This window comes from Pseudonaja textilis, chromosome 2 (genome assembly GCF_049901715.1).
Source record: "Pseudonaja textilis isolate UNSWEBS1 chromosome 2, rPseTex1.2, whole genome shotgun sequence".
Lineage (NCBI taxonomy): Eukaryota > Metazoa > Chordata > Lepidosauria > Squamata > Elapidae > Pseudonaja > Pseudonaja textilis.
The window spans coordinates 62,300,694-62,317,098 of NC_141991.1; the positions used below are offsets into that span (position 1 = coordinate 62,300,694).

The 16,405-nt window shown below is 40.3% G+C and overlaps 1 protein-coding gene across 2 annotated transcripts in view; it reads left to right on the forward strand.

Moving 5' to 3' along the window:
• Positions 1 to 16,405, forward strand: part of MST1 (macrophage stimulating 1) — a 32,401-nt gene that overhangs the window by 12,558 nt on the left and 3,438 nt on the right. For both annotated transcript variants that reach the window (XM_026725570.2, XM_026725563.2), the window contains exons 9-17: positions 1,791 to 1,921; positions 2,444 to 2,546; positions 3,961 to 4,097; positions 8,876 to 8,911; positions 9,108 to 9,219; positions 9,669 to 9,746; positions 12,036 to 12,182; positions 14,212 to 14,318; positions 16,124 to 16,263. In XM_026725570.2, coding sequence (XP_026581355.1) covers positions 1,791 to 1,921; positions 2,444 to 2,546; positions 3,961 to 4,097; positions 8,876 to 8,911; positions 9,108 to 9,219; positions 9,669 to 9,746; positions 12,036 to 12,182; positions 14,212 to 14,318; positions 16,124 to 16,263 — 991 coding nt within the window. The remainder of the gene's footprint in view (positions 1 to 1,790; positions 1,922 to 2,443; positions 2,547 to 3,960; positions 4,098 to 8,875; positions 8,912 to 9,107; positions 9,220 to 9,668; positions 9,747 to 12,035; positions 12,183 to 14,211; positions 14,319 to 16,123; positions 16,264 to 16,405) is intronic.

Genomic DNA, 16,405 nt, shown 5'->3' on the forward strand with positions numbered 1-16,405 from the left:
GCCCAGTAATGGGTTAGTGATCCCCCATTCAACTGGGTGGACCTTTGTTCTATTCTTTTGAAGATCAGTGTCAGCGTTCCAAGTAATGCACTCATAGAAGACGGAGCTCCAAGGCAGGTAGATTCCTCAAAGAACAATTTTATTGGATACATCATATTGGCACAACTGGTGAAAACCAATTCTGAAAGTTCCCGCGGTTTTCACCTCATTAAAAGAGAAAGTTTTCCCCCTTTCCCCAAGTCAGCAATCACATGGTCCAATTGAGGTGCTGGCCAGTTGCCTAGTTACTTCACTCCTCCTCTCCCAGCCACCCGTTGAAATGACCTTGATTCCCACAGGAAAACTTTTTATTTTGACTTCAAAACCCCAGCTATTTCCCTCCTTTTCCCATCTAGTGGTAACCCTGAAGTCTCAATAACGGCCCCAGCCAGGTTCGCTTCAGGATTGACAATCAGTCAAGTGATGCCACTTGGGCATAGTTAGTATGACTTTATTATTTCACTAGAGACAGGAAGGCTGTTTCCTTTCCATCGGAGTAATTTTACAGATATCAGCCCAAGAAAAAGGGACATTATTTTTGTTCTGGTTTGCACAGCATGATAAACAGTAAAACTTTAGAAAACGACTCCGAACCGATTCTCTTTAAACACCGTGCATCCTATGATTTAGGGAGTATATATTCAAAGAAAGGAAATTCTTATTACACTTCAAAAGGGAAAAAGGAAAAGAAGCCAAATGCTTTACTAACCCCTCCCTTTGGGTTTTCTCCAACAAAATGTTCTGTGAAAATTGCTTGTGAGCGTTGGCTTCGTTTAGGAATTCCAGTTGAATATCTGTGCCTGTTAGTGCCTACATTTCATTCTCTGTATTTTTAGTGCAGAAGTCCAACAGGATTGAGAATGGACTGCTGTGCCCATCTCCATCACTCTCTCTGTCTTTCCTCATAGTGAGTGAGGCCTTTGTGCTGTAGCATCACAGATGGTGGCCAGATTGCCTGCAGTGCCTCACTCTAAGCCATTTCTCATGAGTGAGTGGAACGTTATTCACAAATTTTACCTTGGCCCCAAACAGTGCCAGTTGTATCATTTGTGACCCCCATTGCTTGCCCTAAACCTGTCTCTGCTGTATCCAATTCACTCCCCATCAGCAAGTTGAACGATTTCTCTTCTGGCTTTGCTGATGCCCGCTAAGCAAAGGAACTAATATGGCAGCTGTCTTCTTTTCTTTGGAAACTTGGAAAGTGCCTGGCAGGTTTCTTGATAGGTATACTTGCTCCAAGGCCTCATTCTCAAATCTGAAAGCAAGGCAGGAGGACAGGCAGGATAGCTTACCCATAAAGATTGTCCAGCTTTGAAGAAACCTTGATTCCAGATGTCACTGGTTTCCTCTCTGAGGACAGATGTATTCCAGATCAGGTCTCTGGTGACAATAGCAAAGCATTTTACCTAGAAAGGACAGTGTCTCAGGTTCTCCAGTTACAAATCATTCAGAGATTTCAAAGTTAAGACAATCTATTGATAAAGCTCAGAATCTGACTGAAAGCTTATGTAGTAAACTAACTTGGATGATTACAGAACTTCACTAACCACAGGTGTAAGTGTAAGTCTGGGACTGTGTAAGTCTAAAAAAACAAATCTTATGACAGTTAATTGTGGACCAATTAATCCTGAAGTATCTTCCAGAGTGCTCAGTCTTGGAAACTGCAACAGAGTTTATATTGGAGGCCTGCTAGAAGCATTGGGTACATCTTCAGAAGGATGCTGAGGTTCTGCCTTGGTTCTACCTTGTAGAGACCTAAGTGAGAATTACTGTCGGAATCCTGATGGTTCAGAGGCTCCCTGGTGCTTCACTACCATGACCAGCCTGCCCAGAGCTTTCTGTTTCCAGATCAAGCGTTGTGCTGAGGATGTGGAGGCAGAAGGTAAGAATGGTGGCCCCAAGTTGGGATCTAGAAAGAGTTTTTTTCCCAGAGTCTCTTCTCACAGGAGTCTGGGCTGTATTATTCGTAATGTTTGAAGTGTTTATTCTCATGGTGCGAGAAATGAAGCAGCAGAGTTCTACCTGCATATCATTTGAGTGACTATTACGATTCTATAAGTCACCATGATGATGATGCAGATCAAAGGGCAAAACACTGAGTGCTTCTATTTTTCCTTCCCAGCTCTTGATTTTCTGTTCCCTCTTTCAGCCCATCTCTAACCCAATTTTCTGTAGTCACTGTGATGTTTCCCCCCTCAAGGTTACCCCTTGTAGCAAGTCTTGGGTTCTCAGAGAGTCTTATTAATTATTGAACAGAGATTGGTAAACTGTTGCTCTCTAGATCTTCCAGGAGAGCATAATCCCTTGGTGGTTGGAAAGCATAATGTTTGAAACTCAAATGTTTGTACATAATGTGTGTACCAAGACAGGCAAATGAACTCAGGTGAGTCTTTGATTTCCACAGACTGTTACTATGGAAATGGGGAAGATTACCAAGGCACAGTTAGCAAGACCCGGAAAGGAATTACCTGCCAGAAATGGAAGGAGAAAACCCCTCACACACTCCAGTAAGTGTATGAATGGTGGGAAATTTATCAGTATGCTGTTTCCCCTTCCCTCATTAAGTCTTGGTCATAACAGGGAGAAAGAGTTAACCCTATTAGCACCTAGACTTCATGAAAAATGCCCAGATGGCAGCTATTTGGCTTGATTCTGTGAGAAAGCATCTCACCCCTCATGGCCTGTGCTCACCCAACCTATTCACTGTTTTCTGAGGGCAAGATTGACAGGATCTTAAATGTGTCATTAGGAACCATGGCAAGTTTTTGAAAAATAAAATGTTAATAATAACATGGAATATACTTCCATGAATGATGAAAGTATAAAAAATGGACCTAACAAAAACAATATTTTCAGTGGTGGTGGTGGGGGAATATCTCAATGGAAGACAAGGGGAAAAATGGTGGCTGATTACTTGCTATACAGATAGGGCCTTTTCTTAAGTTCTGGAATGATGGCAAATTGGTGAGTTCATAAAGCTTACTGGAAAAAAAGAGTTCTAGAATAGTATTTTTCTATTATATGGCTGCTTTGGGAAATAGAAACCGCCTTCTCTTTTGGTTGAAGGAGGTGGGCAAGGCCATAAAAAGAGAAATGCCCTGTGTTCATAGTCCATTGCAGCTCTTCCCACCAAGGTGATGGCTATCCATCCAAGAAAGAACATTTGTTGAATGACGTGAATCGATGATTAAGAAAGGGACAAGCGAGAACAGAAAAGGTGATTGGATCATTTAAAGACCAAATATCACTCATTCTTTATGTCCTTGTATCAGAATCCTGCAAACTCCTTCTCAGGTTCTTTTATGCTCAAAGTTCCCTGTAATGTTTGATTTATTCTTGTTATCTTTGCCTTTGATTAGGAAACAGTAACAGCCTTTTCCCAATTGTCAGACAGATACAACCTTCACACATTCAACAAATTGTACATCCACTCTGCAAGCAGATCTGTATTTTAAGATTTCTCCATCATTCTGTCTCCCAACTGCAGCCTTATCATTTTTAAACATTCTTACAACATTGTAGTTCTTATTCAAAGCTCTAAAATACTCCCTCCATTCAATTATCAAAGATCAAGTTAGTTGAGTTTGACAGAGACAATGCAGTGAACAAGTGCAATTTATATATAAATAGAGAAGAGCCACAGCAGGTAGATGTCACATTGACATGTGCTTGTCAGAAGTGTGAAAATAGGTAAGAGCGAATATACTGAAATCCCTGAGGAAAAACTGCATTTTTTCAGAAGTCAAAGATGAATTTTAGGGAAAAATTAGTATCTGTCGATGGAAATGCTTTCAAGTGTCTGAATCATCCATAAGAACACATTGACAACTATATGTAACTTTTATTAAAAAAACCACAATCTCCTAAGTACGAAACAGAAAAAATGACACAATGCTGAACAGTCTTTTTGAATTTTCCTAGGCACTTCTTCCCCTTACTACCTAATGTGCGCCTTGAACAGAACTATTGTCGTAACCCTGACAATGACAGTCATGGGCCCTGGTGCTATACTATGGATCCTAACACTCAATTTGATTACTGTGCCATTAAACCATGTGGTAAGTTTGATTCATGATGAAGCAATGGACTCTGCCTTAGTGTCTATTCTTGGGAGCCAGCTACAGATGTTGTCATCTTGCCTAGATTTTCTTCAAGGGGCCAAGGTTGTTCATGTCCACATTGGCCTCTGCATGGCCAGAAATCTTTGGCTTACTTGTTCTCTTTTGAAGCAGTAGTTGTTTCTTTGTTTGCAACATAAGTTGTTTGAGCATTTGAAAGCATAGTAATAGGTGGTGCATGCATTCACAATATAAATTAAACAGTCAAGCACAACCACAACTCCCATTTCCAAGAGGGGAAGATGGGCAGCATATAAATATAATAAATACATGAATAAAATATACAACAATATGATTTCATATTGATCGTTGAGGTATTTATATTTATAACAGAATTGAGCACCTCTGGATTTCCAAATATTGTTAGATTCCAATCCTATTAACTTCAGAAAGTAGGGCCAGTGGAGACTTCCAGTTTGAACTTCTTCAGCGATAGACCGAAATCCGTGATCATGCGTGGTTTCAATCCGTGCTCACCACCGGAGTGCCCCGAGCTGGCTGGATTGGGGGCTAAGCCAGAGGTAGAGGTGGTAAAGAGGGGGGAGACTGCCAGCAGGGTTGAGGAGAGCCACATCTCTCCTCCCCAGCTGGCCATTACTCCCTTTCCCAAAGGCAGTTGCAGCGGTGGTCAGAAATGGCCACCTCAAAGAACTCAACCGGAAAAGAATGTGCAGGAAGAAGATGAGAAGAGAAAGTTTTGGCTGACCGGATCGAACTGAAAAAGCAACAACATAAAGTATCCTGGAATTTGAACTATGAAGAATAACATTGTTCCTAAAGAAGATTTTGAAGGGGTGAATGAGAGAGGGAAGGGAAAGGATTTGGTTTCTTTTCTTTCTTTCTCCATATTGACAACTAAGAGATTTAAGTAAGAAACTGACAAAAAGCCACTTTGACATTAACAGGCATTTAAGCTGAAAATAAAATGTCAAAGGGATAATAAAGACTTTTGGACTTTCAAAAATTTTTAAAAGAAGGAAAGGAGAGAAAAGGAAAAAACAAAAGGGTGGGAACTGAAAAAAATGGAGGAGACCACCTGGAAGTAAAAGGAATTAACAGTGAAATTTTAACAAGATTCCTAAAAGATACATTCTAACTGAAACTTTGTAACAAGATAATAGAACCCCAGGAAGAGAATGTGGAAAAAAGAAGCCAGAAGAAACAGCTTTGGATTATTTGGATTGCTTGGTGTTTTGGGGATTTTTGGTTATTGGATTTAAAGGATTAAAATTAATCAGATGGTTGCTTAAAATTTTTGAAAATGGTATTACTCTTGGAAGAACTGAAAATTAAAAAACAGAAAGAAGATGCACAAGAAGGAAGAGGTTTTTTTGGCTTCGTATTTCAATTTTTAGAAATGGAGATCCTGAACTATGAGAAACAACAAGAAATGCCTGTAGAACAAGAAAGGCGGGACAAAGAAGAAGCCATCTTCAATGACCAAGTAATTCTATGTGGAGAAAAGAAAGGAAAGGGGGAAAAGAGTGAAAAATTTAAGATCTGAAAAAAACAACCAAAAAAAGAGAGAATAGTTTGAAAAGTAATTAGAATATTAGGAAGAAACAGAAGAGAGGATTACAGAAGAGAAAATTTAATTCTAATTAAAGAATTAGGGGTCAAAAAGGGGAGGGAGAAGAAGAATGGGAAGAGGGAAAGGAAAAGAAGTTATAAAGGACAGAAACAGGATATAGAGAAACAGGGAAAATGTACAAGGATTAAAGGTATAAGCCTATTTAGAAGACATAGCGATAATGGCTGAAAATTTAATTGAAAGAGGGATTCTGCAAGGGTACATAAGATAGCATTGTTATATTAGAAATAGAAATGAACTTTGAAAATATGAAATAAGTGTGGTTAAAATGATAGATAAAATACTCATTGTAATCTAATGGAATGTTTGTTAATAAATAAATGAAATAAAGAGAATGAGAGAATGAAATTAGGAAAGGATGGGAACATTTCAATTACTATTAATGAGTTATAAAAAAATTAAGTGAAGAGGAATATGAAAGAAATATGAAAAAATATGGAAATATTATAAGTGTTCTTAAGGAAGTATGATATCCCATTGAAAAGAAATGTTAAAGATGTTAAAGATTATAACTAACATTAATGATAGAGCTGAATTGGAATAGAATAAGTATTTTATTTACTATTGTTATATATATACTTTCTCTTTAAGAACTTAGTATGTATTTTAAGAATGTACCAAGCAGAATTCGACTGGAAGTTATGTGTTATATTGAATGTTATAATTGTAAAGGCATAAATTGAAGTTTAAATAAGAGTTGAATGGACAAAAATTAAAAGATACAAAGGTGTCATACTCCAATCAGTAACTACAGCGGAAAATTTTGTTTAATGAAAAAAGAAAATATGAAATTGAAACAGGACAGACAAAAGTATAAATATAATGATTAGAAAGATATTGAAACTTAGAAAAAGATATATAATTGAACTTAGAAAGGAATGAGATAATTAAAAGCAAGGTTGAGAAAACTAAGGGAAGGGAAAAATATTGAGAAAATGTTAAAATAGTAATAAGATATGGAATAGAACACAAAGATGAATATGAAATTGAGTTTGTATGGAGAAGTGATAACTGGGGAACATGCTATTCTCAAAAAAAAAGATACTGTGTTTCTCCAACAATACGGCCTCCACCAATAGGAAGGCCCAGCATGATTTCTAGGCATGAGGTAAAATTAAGCCCCATCCCCAAAATTTAGGCCTATTTAAACCATGTGTTTCCTCGCCATTTCTCACATCGTTCGTTAGAACTACATGAGGTGAAGAGAAATGGGGTGGGGAAGGGCGGGGGTGGGGATGAGGAGAAAACTTGCCTTTAGGAGTGCCCTGCAGGTAGACTAGGCTAGAATACCCCGATCTACCGATAGAACATGAGCCGATAGAAGCTCCCCAAAGGCAGAGTCCCCAGCCACTTCAGGGCATGGCGTGGCTGGCCATGTCCCCTCGCCTTTAGGCAGTCTCTTTCAGGCGATGGAAGCTCCCCAAGTGCAGTCACCAGCCACTTCAATCGGTCGGTAGAAGCGGCCTCGGGGCGAGCGCACACACACACTCCCCTCGCTGCAAGGCCACTTCTACCGGCCGATCGAAGTGGCTGGTGACTGCACTTGGGAGCTTCCATCACCTGAAAGAGACCGCCTAAAGGAGAGGGGATACAGACAGCCACGCCACACCCTGAAGTGGCTGGGGACTCTGCCTTCAGGGAGCTTTTGTCGGCTGATAGAAGCGTCCTCGTGACAAGGGGAATGTGTGCGTGCACTCGCCCTGAGGCCGCTTCTACCGGCCGCTCTACCGGCCTTGGGCGGCGCATACACACTCCCCTCGCCGCGAGGCGCTTCTATCGGCCGGCGAAGTGGTTGGTGACTGCACTTGGGGAGCTTCCATTGCCCAAAAGAGACTGCCTAAAGGCGAGTGGACATGGGCAGCCATGCCATGCCCCGAAGCAGCTGGGGACTCTGCCTTCTGGGAGCTTTCGTCGGCCGATAGAAGCAGCCTCGTGGTGAGGTATGTGTGTATGGGCCGCTCTAGATGGGGGAGGAAATTAAGTCACCCCCGAAAAGATGGCCTAGCCGTTTTTTGGGGGGGGGGGTCAAAAAAAAAAATAAGGCCCGGCCTTATTTGTGAGAAACAGGGGTATTTTATTTGTATTGTTTTGTGAAAACCCAAATAAAAATTTTACAAAAAAAAGAAAAGAAAAAGAAAGCAGGGCCAGTGGTTTGGGAAAAGGGGAATGTTAATTCAACAATCTCTGGAACACTTGTTGCTTCAAGTTCTTGCAAAGTAGTAGTTTTCCTTTGTTTTTTCAAAAATCAATGGAAGATTTTATGTCTTACTTTTTTTGCTTCAGAAACAACCATGAATATGTAATGGCATATGATTCTGAATGCCAAGTACAGGTGGAACCTCTGGTCGTGAACGCTTCTGTTCATGACCAAATCGGGTGATGACCAATTTTTTTTTACTTCTGATTGTGAACGGGTGCTCGGGTGGCGACCCAGCAGTGGCAATTTGCCCATCCGTGCCAATTTCCCCTTCTGTGCCGCACCATTCTGTTTTACGCGCATGCACTTTCAGTGACAACCGAATCGGGTGATGACCAAATTCTCGGAACGGATTACGGTCGTCACCTGAGGTAATGCTTGAAATCTGGTTTGGCTAGATGCTGTGCTAGAAACCAGGAAACTGTGAGTTCTAGTCCAGTCTTAGACATGATATATACCTGGGGAACTTTGGGCCAGTCACTCTCAGTCCAACCCACCTCAAAGTGTGGTTGCTATGGGGAAAATAGGAATTAAGAGGATTAAGTATGTGAACCACCTTGAGTTGACCAAAATAAAGATGGGATACAAATCCAATGAATCAGCGAATGCTTGTTCAACACCTTATCAAAACATGTTTTTCTACTCTGCTGTATAAGGTGTGACAGACACTTTTCCCTCCTAAAATGTTCCTGAACCAGAAGACACCACAACAGAAGCTTACACGCAGTTCAGCTCAAAATCAATTTACAGAGATGTGCTTGTCACTCAAGACAAAACACATGCATTTTGTAGAAACAAAAGCCGCCTACAATGAGTATGAATGATAAGCTTCACAGACTTTGGCACCTCAGAGACTGCCATGAAATAAATAAACAATATGTGGAATGTAGATGTGCATGCATCAATTCATGTTTTGCTTTGTTTCTACAGCTGATGACAAGAAGCAGTCCAATTTGCTAAATCCAGGTGAGTTTTCTGCCAGGCATTCTATTTGTGGTAATTTTGTGAGAAAAATAGTTTTGCTGAGAAAGGGAAACAGGTGCATGAGTTTTCCCTCTGCCTTTGGCTTCAGGTGACTATGTGAATAGTTAGAAATGAAGTGTGTTGCTTTAAAAAAAAACATTTAAGGACAATATGTCATGTTTTGACTCCCTGGTTGCAGAGAATGTGGTTTTTGACCAGTGTGGCAAGAGGAATGAACGAATAGAGATACGGGCTCGGATTGTGGGAGGTGGACCTGGAAACTCACCTTGGACAGTCAGCATCCGCAATAGGTGAGCAGAATCTGATTGGTGGTGGGAGATCAGGTGGTTCAAAAAATATTGGCTGCAGATACCTTACATGGCAAACCAGAGAATGAATCTTGGCAGGAGAAGAATCACTTCAGTAGTTCTTTTAAAAGAGGAAATCCTAACCCTGTGAGCAACTTTGAACCATCAGTATTGTTACTCATTGTCTTCTGGAGTGGCAGCTCCTAAAAAAATTGCAAAAAAGGGAACCTTCTCTGTGCTTCCCTGCAAACCAACTAGATGTTCCTATGAGGCTGTTTTGTGCACTTGGATCTCTTTTTACCCAAGACCAGAAACAGGCCCATAGTGCACAGCTGTTGAATGACTTGCTGCAAAGTTGCATGTTGCCACCCACCTGGACCCATCCCCCCCAGAGGTAGGTTTTGCGGGGTGGGTTTGCTTCTGTGACATGTGCCACTTTTTTTGCTTTCCAGAGAAGGAGTCCATTTCTGTGGAGGATCACTGGTAAAAGAGGAGTGGGTGATCAGCACCCGGATGTGTTTCTCCTCCTGGTAAGCAGAGTTCTGGCAAAACCTATATTAGAAATCCCCTCCCTCTTTTCTTGCACATTTTTCTTTTTCTTTGATTTCTTTCTTTTTCTTTTTTTCTTTTTTCTTTTCCATTGATTTTGGCTAGCTTTTATCATGTGGTTGGAAAGTTTTGATAAAAATTATATATACAACGACCTTAAAGAAAATAAGTTGTCAATTACAAATCATTTTTGTTTTTGTTTTGCATTCAGCACTTTCACAGGCCACGTAGCTGTCACAGGGTTACTGATGTTTTACTTCTGTCTGTTGTTCAAATCTAGATTATTTTCAGAGGCCAGAAAGGATTTCTAAATTGCACGTTGAAGGAATTAATGCAGTGGTGGGATTCAAATTTTTTTACTACCAGTTCTGTAGGCATGGCTTGGTGGGCGTGGTGTGGCTTGGTGGGCGTGGCATGGCTTGGTGGGTGTGGTGTGACTTGGTGGGCGTGGCGTGGCTTGGTGGGCGTGGTGTGGCTTGGTGGGCATGGTAGGGAAAGGATACTATAAAATCTCCATTCCCTCCCCACTCCTGGGGTAAGGTTACCACAAAATCCCATTCCCTTCCCACCCCATTAACCTGCTTTCCAGCTCTGTTCTCCTGTGCAGGGCAACAAAAGAAGACCCAGCCAATCATCTGGGACTCGGGAGGCAGAGAATAGATGGGGACAGGGACAGTCAGAGCTGGTATTTGCCAGTTTCTGAACTACTCAAAATTTCCACTACTGGCTCTCCAGAACTGGTCAGAACCTGCTGAATACTATCTCTGAATTAATGGCGTTAGTACTGGTATATTGGATGCTTTTGTGCTTTTTATATTCTGTTGAAAACTTTTTTTTAATAAAAAATGTTGTTTTGGTTTTTACATATATTATCTTTTGCCTATTGTCGGTAGCACTCTTGGGCGATGTAGGCTGAAAAGTGGGATATAAATAAAATACAGTGATAGACAAGGCTATATAAATCCATAGGCATATGTATTAAACAGCTGTCATTCACAGACACCAGAGCATGACTAGCTTTGAGTCACTGGACTATTTTGTCTGTTTAACTAAGCAAATAGGCTTGCTTGTTGTTTTGCTGAGCACTTTCTTCCAGCACAGAGAGAAGCGGGTAGACAAGTGGACTCAGCTCTCTGGAATGGCAATATTGTCTGGGGGTTAATAAGGGTTGAAGGCCCCACTTCACAGGGTAGAGGCTACCCAAGAAGTAAGGCGCCCCAAAGAAAAGTGGCTCAGCAATCATCCCTCTGTAGTCTGACTTCAAGGTAACCAAATAACAAGACAAAGTTTGCTAACAGCCAGAGAACAGCCTGAGAACATATCTATAAATAAATCAATCTAAAACAAGCTATGGGTACATTCTGTGATTCATTTTAGGTGGGGGTGACATAAATCTTTATTTTTATATACTTAAAACCAAAGCTTATTGGTTGGGGAAGGCGACATTGAATCAGGGTAAGTAAGCCAGTTATGTGAAATTGCTTAAAATGCATACTTTTGGATAATATATATCAGTGGTATGCTTCCTTGTGTTTTCTAAAGAGCCTGTGGTATTCATATGCTCATTATCCTCTGATGTCATGACTGAGTATGGATTGGAATTCGAATCTCACTAATCCAAGCCCGAGATTACTCAGAGTGACAGCAGCAATTAATACAGCGATGAATGCCTGCTTCAAAAATGGTTATGAAAACAAGCGTATGGTATGTGTCCTGTTTGTTTAAGAGAGTATGTTATTTTCCAGGCTCTCACATCTGAAAAGAGATGGTGCTGCTTTAAAAATCACTTCAGTGAATCATCTCCTAAAAACAGCAGCCTCTTTTTTCAGGCTTACGCAGAAAAACCTGAAACACATCTCCTTCGCTCTGTTGCAGAGAAGGTAGTATCTGGCACCTTGGCCTTAGTGATTAACATTTAGGTAGGGGCAGCCAATAAAACAGGGGCAGCAGCTAGTTGACCATGGCTGAACTCAGGAACTGTTAATATTTTAATGGGAGACTACCAGGAAATTCCAGAGTGATGGACTAGATTGGAGAGCCAAAAAATACAAGAAGAAGATAGTGACAAATCACTTCTGTATTTTTGCTATATAAATGTGACTGCAGTCAGCAGAACTCAAAGGACTTTACCTTTATAGCTGCAGAAAAGTGTCATGAGAGACGGAAATGATTCATATCTTATTAACTTTTCCTACCGGTTCTTGGGAAGCTGCTGTTGAGGGAGAGGCGTCAGTGAACTTGTAACAATTATTAATTCCTCTTCTTGGCAGTGATGCTGACTTAACTGGTTACTACGTCTTGCTTGGAACACTCTTTAAGAACCCTGGTCCTAATGACCCAAACAAACAGGACATTCCCATAATTAAGATTGTCTGTGGTCCCTCTGAGTCACTTGTGGTGATGCTGAAATTGCAGAGGTGAGTGACTTTTCAGGTTTTCTGTATCCCATATAGCACGAAAGCAACTTAGGTTGCATACCAAGAGGCGGAGGTCAAGGCTTCCTCAATAGGAATTGCTAAGAGCCTTCTGCACTGTTGCATTTTGGGATCTGTAAGATATATACTTTGTTGTAGAGAAATCTCACTGAGGTGGAGAATCAGAAGGGACCCAATGAAACAAGGCAAAGGAAAGGAACATTTCACACAGTTAGCATACAGTAATGGATGTATTAGACTTGGACAACAGAGGTCCTCAATCTGTCAGTGTGTTCCACCCTCCATCCTGAGCTGTATGGCTTGTGGGGAAGGAGCTGGTGAAGATGGTGGTATGCTGCAAAAAAAGCTTACAAACAGAAACAATTAAGAGACGTGATAGCAATAGCACTTAGACTTATATACTGCTTTACAGCCTTCTCTAAGTGGTTTACAGAGTCAGCATATTACCAACAATATGAGCCCACATTGTTACCGACCTCGGAAGGATGAGTCAACCTCGAGCTGGTGAGATTCAAACTGCCGGCAGCAGGCAGTCAGCAGAAGTAGCCTGCAATACTGCATTCTAACCACTGTGCCACCACAGCTCTGTAGGATAGGAATGTCTAGCAGGTAGATTGGGTTATCCAGGGCCAAGACTAAATTTGGCAGCAATCTTACTATTTGAAGATGTTTCTTTTTCTTTTCTTTTTTTTTTACTGACAGGCAGCTTCCTTCCTTGGACTTTGCAGATAATGCAAAGTCCAAGGAAGATTTAGATTTCCTATCCCAGTCAGTTCCAAGAAAATTAAATGAGAATTATTAGATTCAGTGATTCTCAATCAGGTAAGCTGATCTCTTCATGTCTCGTCTAGGAGAAACCTAGCCGTGGTTTTTACCATCAAAGACATCCCTTGTCAGACACAGAGAATTAAGCTTAAAGTACTATTTATTTATGTCTCCGCTCTTAATTGTTGGATATATTCCTGCTTCAGGAACTGTAACCTGAATCCTAACCAAGGCTGATCTCATATCTTAAAAATCTTTATGAACAAATACATAATTGCATCTTTAGAAAAATATATTCCAGTGCTGTGCTATGGATGGCAGAGCCAAGCAGAGCAAAAACATGAAGCCGGGCAGGAAAACCACATCCTTAATGGCAATGATGCTGACTTAACATTCATCAGTAGGCATTTATCCACATTATGTTACAGTGCTCCCAGCCCTTCTTTGAACTGAGGGAAAGCTGTATTGACCTAACATTTGCTATCCCATTGCCCATCTCTATCTTGAGCTTGTTGGCTTTGTTTTGTGTTCTGCCATCTGACTTCCCCTCAGGTTACAAAGCCCAATACTGTTTACCTACTTCCTTTGGATGGTAGTAAAATAAGGGCGGTGGTTATAATAATAAGGGCTAGACTGACTTAAATGTGCCTTCCATTCAAGCTGAGGATGAGATGAAGGCAACATGATGAGGGTGCAGTGGAGAAAGAGGTGGCCAGGGCAGGTTTGGGTTGTGATTAGGTGCAAGTGGGAATTGTCCTGGGACTGAGAAGACAGGATGTACATAGCTTTCAGGCAAAAGGTGTTATATGCTAAACATATTTCCCTGTGTGGTGTATTTTTCTTCCTCTGCTAAAAGTTGCTTTGGTGACTGAAGCTGCTAAAGAAACTGATACAGAGGAGTAGTCAGTTAGTAGCTTTTACAAGAAAACCAGCTTCCATGAATTTGGTTTACAAGGAGGGATTTAATAGATTGAAAACTTAAAAGGCTTGCTCAAGGTAGATTCACACAGTCCCCAAGCTTGTGATGACTCCTTCAAAATGGCTCCCTCCTACTTTCATTTTTTGCTGAAGGCCTCCAAGCAGCATCTCTCACCATTCACGGCAGAAAGATCAGTCATGGGTGTGATGCCATCCATCCATCCAAGCTTGGGTGTGCTTGGAATGTGATCAGCACTTTGAAGTGGCTTCTGGGTACAGAACAGAGATGTGTTATTAGTTGCTTTATGCTTGCACTTTCTCACCACAGGCCTGCACTTCTGAATCAACGTGTGGCATTGATCTGCCTTCCACCCGAGCGTTACATTGTGCCCGAGAACACCGAGTGTGAGATTGCAGGATGGGGTAGCACTGGAGGTACAGTCTGGAAAAAAGACATCATCAAACCTAATTGATCCAATCTCTTATTCAAGGAATTCTATCTTGCTGGGACAAGGAAATAAAAATGTGGATTTCCCCCCCAGCCCCTGGATATAAAGTGTGTGACAATTTAACCATTAGTTCTCAGGAACTGGCTAGGTAATATTCCCCCTCACATTTTTATTCTTTGTCCACTGGGAGAGAAAGCCTGGAGCATGACTGGGAATTGAAGTCTGCATGTGTAAACAGAACCACAGCCCTGGCAGGATTGTATTCCACATTGTCTAGAATAATAGTCAGCTTATCTAAATGGAGTACAAATTGAAAAATGGACCTTCTATCATATCCTTTTTAGGAATTGCTTATTTAGGTTAGTGGAATTCTGAGTACAAAATTTACTCCACTGACCCAATTCTAAGCAAAAATGTGACCAATGAGTTTAGGATAGTAGCTGATATTTCTTAATTGGAATAATGTTTGATCAGTTATGAAATTTGTCTACTTCTTTAAACCAAAAGGCATCTTCATATGCAATAGGAATGAATAATGTTAAGTTTCCTATTGTTTTTTAATAAGGAAGCACAAAAGCCCTCTTTAAATTCTCTACTGCTGTTATGCAAATTTCAGAGGGATATGAAGTTATTAGAAAGTGAAGACATAAATAGGAATACTTTCCATATTGAGAATCTCTCAGAAAAGTAACCAAGACCAAAATTTCCAACATTTTATTAACTAGATATCCTTCCAATTAAGTTACATGAACGATTTTTTAAACTATTGTATGATTCACACATTTCAATGAAACTTTATTTAGAACAGATTTCTGAACTCATATTATTAAGGTGATGAAAAAAAATCCTGTTTGAATATTATCAATTTGCCCTATTTGAAATTTGAGTGGTTCATGGCACTACTGAGTTTGATAACTACTTATTGGCATTGTTTCTTAAATTTTCATTTAAATAATACAGATTTTTAAAGGGACATTGGCATATCCTGACTATTAACTACCTTGATATTTAGCATTTTGAAAGGCTATCATGTTGTTGGAATGGTTTGCATGATGTGGGTAATAACACTGACTTGATTATTTATTCATGTTTATACTGCATGTGCCTAGCCAATAATATTCTTATCTGGGCAGTCTGTTAAATAAGATGAGAAATACACAATATCATAATAAACTGCAGCACAAATACGTTTAATACAGCATGTAGCAACTCTGCTAAACAAACAATTCCCTCAAATTTGTCAAACTATTTACTAAGTCTGCATTACTATTACTATTAATCCTCCCATCCTTCCTTTCACCCATCTCCTCCCACTTATGATGACTGTATGACTGTAACCTTGTTGCTTGCATCCTAACAATTTTTATTGACTGTTTCCTAGTATGATTTGATTGCTTATTGTACCCTATGACTATTATTAAGTGTTGTACCTTATGATTCTTGACTCTTGATGAATGTAACTTTTCTTTTATGTATACTGAGAGCATTTGCACCAAGACAAATTCCTTGTGTGTCCAATCACACGTGTCCAATAAAGAATTCTATTCTATCTATTTATCTAGATATAGGAATAAAAATATACACTCCAGCATATACATACTGATTCTGTTATAAAAGCTCAAACTTTTTACAGGTGTGAGCACATAAAAAGCTAACCACAAACAAATTACCCCAAAATAATACGAGGTGGCTGAAGTGAGTTGTCCCTTTCTGACTATAAAAAGGGTCTCACCATCTGAACGGTCCATAGCTCACACATTTTCTAATGCTTTGGATCTTCTTCGCATACAGGAACTGGGAATGACAATGTCCTCAATGTGGCCAGGCTGCCAGTCATGAACAATCAAAACTGCAGTGCGGCACTTCGAGGCCGTCTGAAGGAAAATGAGTTATGTACATCGCCACTGAAAGTTGGCGTGGGAGCCTGTGAGGTGAGTAGGGCAGGGAGGTGGGTTTGTATTGAACTGAATTGCTTGGCTTGCATCGAGATCAAGGTTGGTGACAGTAAAACTCCATCAAGTCACTGGCGGAGAGAAGTAAATATACGAATGAGAGGCCAACATCTGGAAAGTT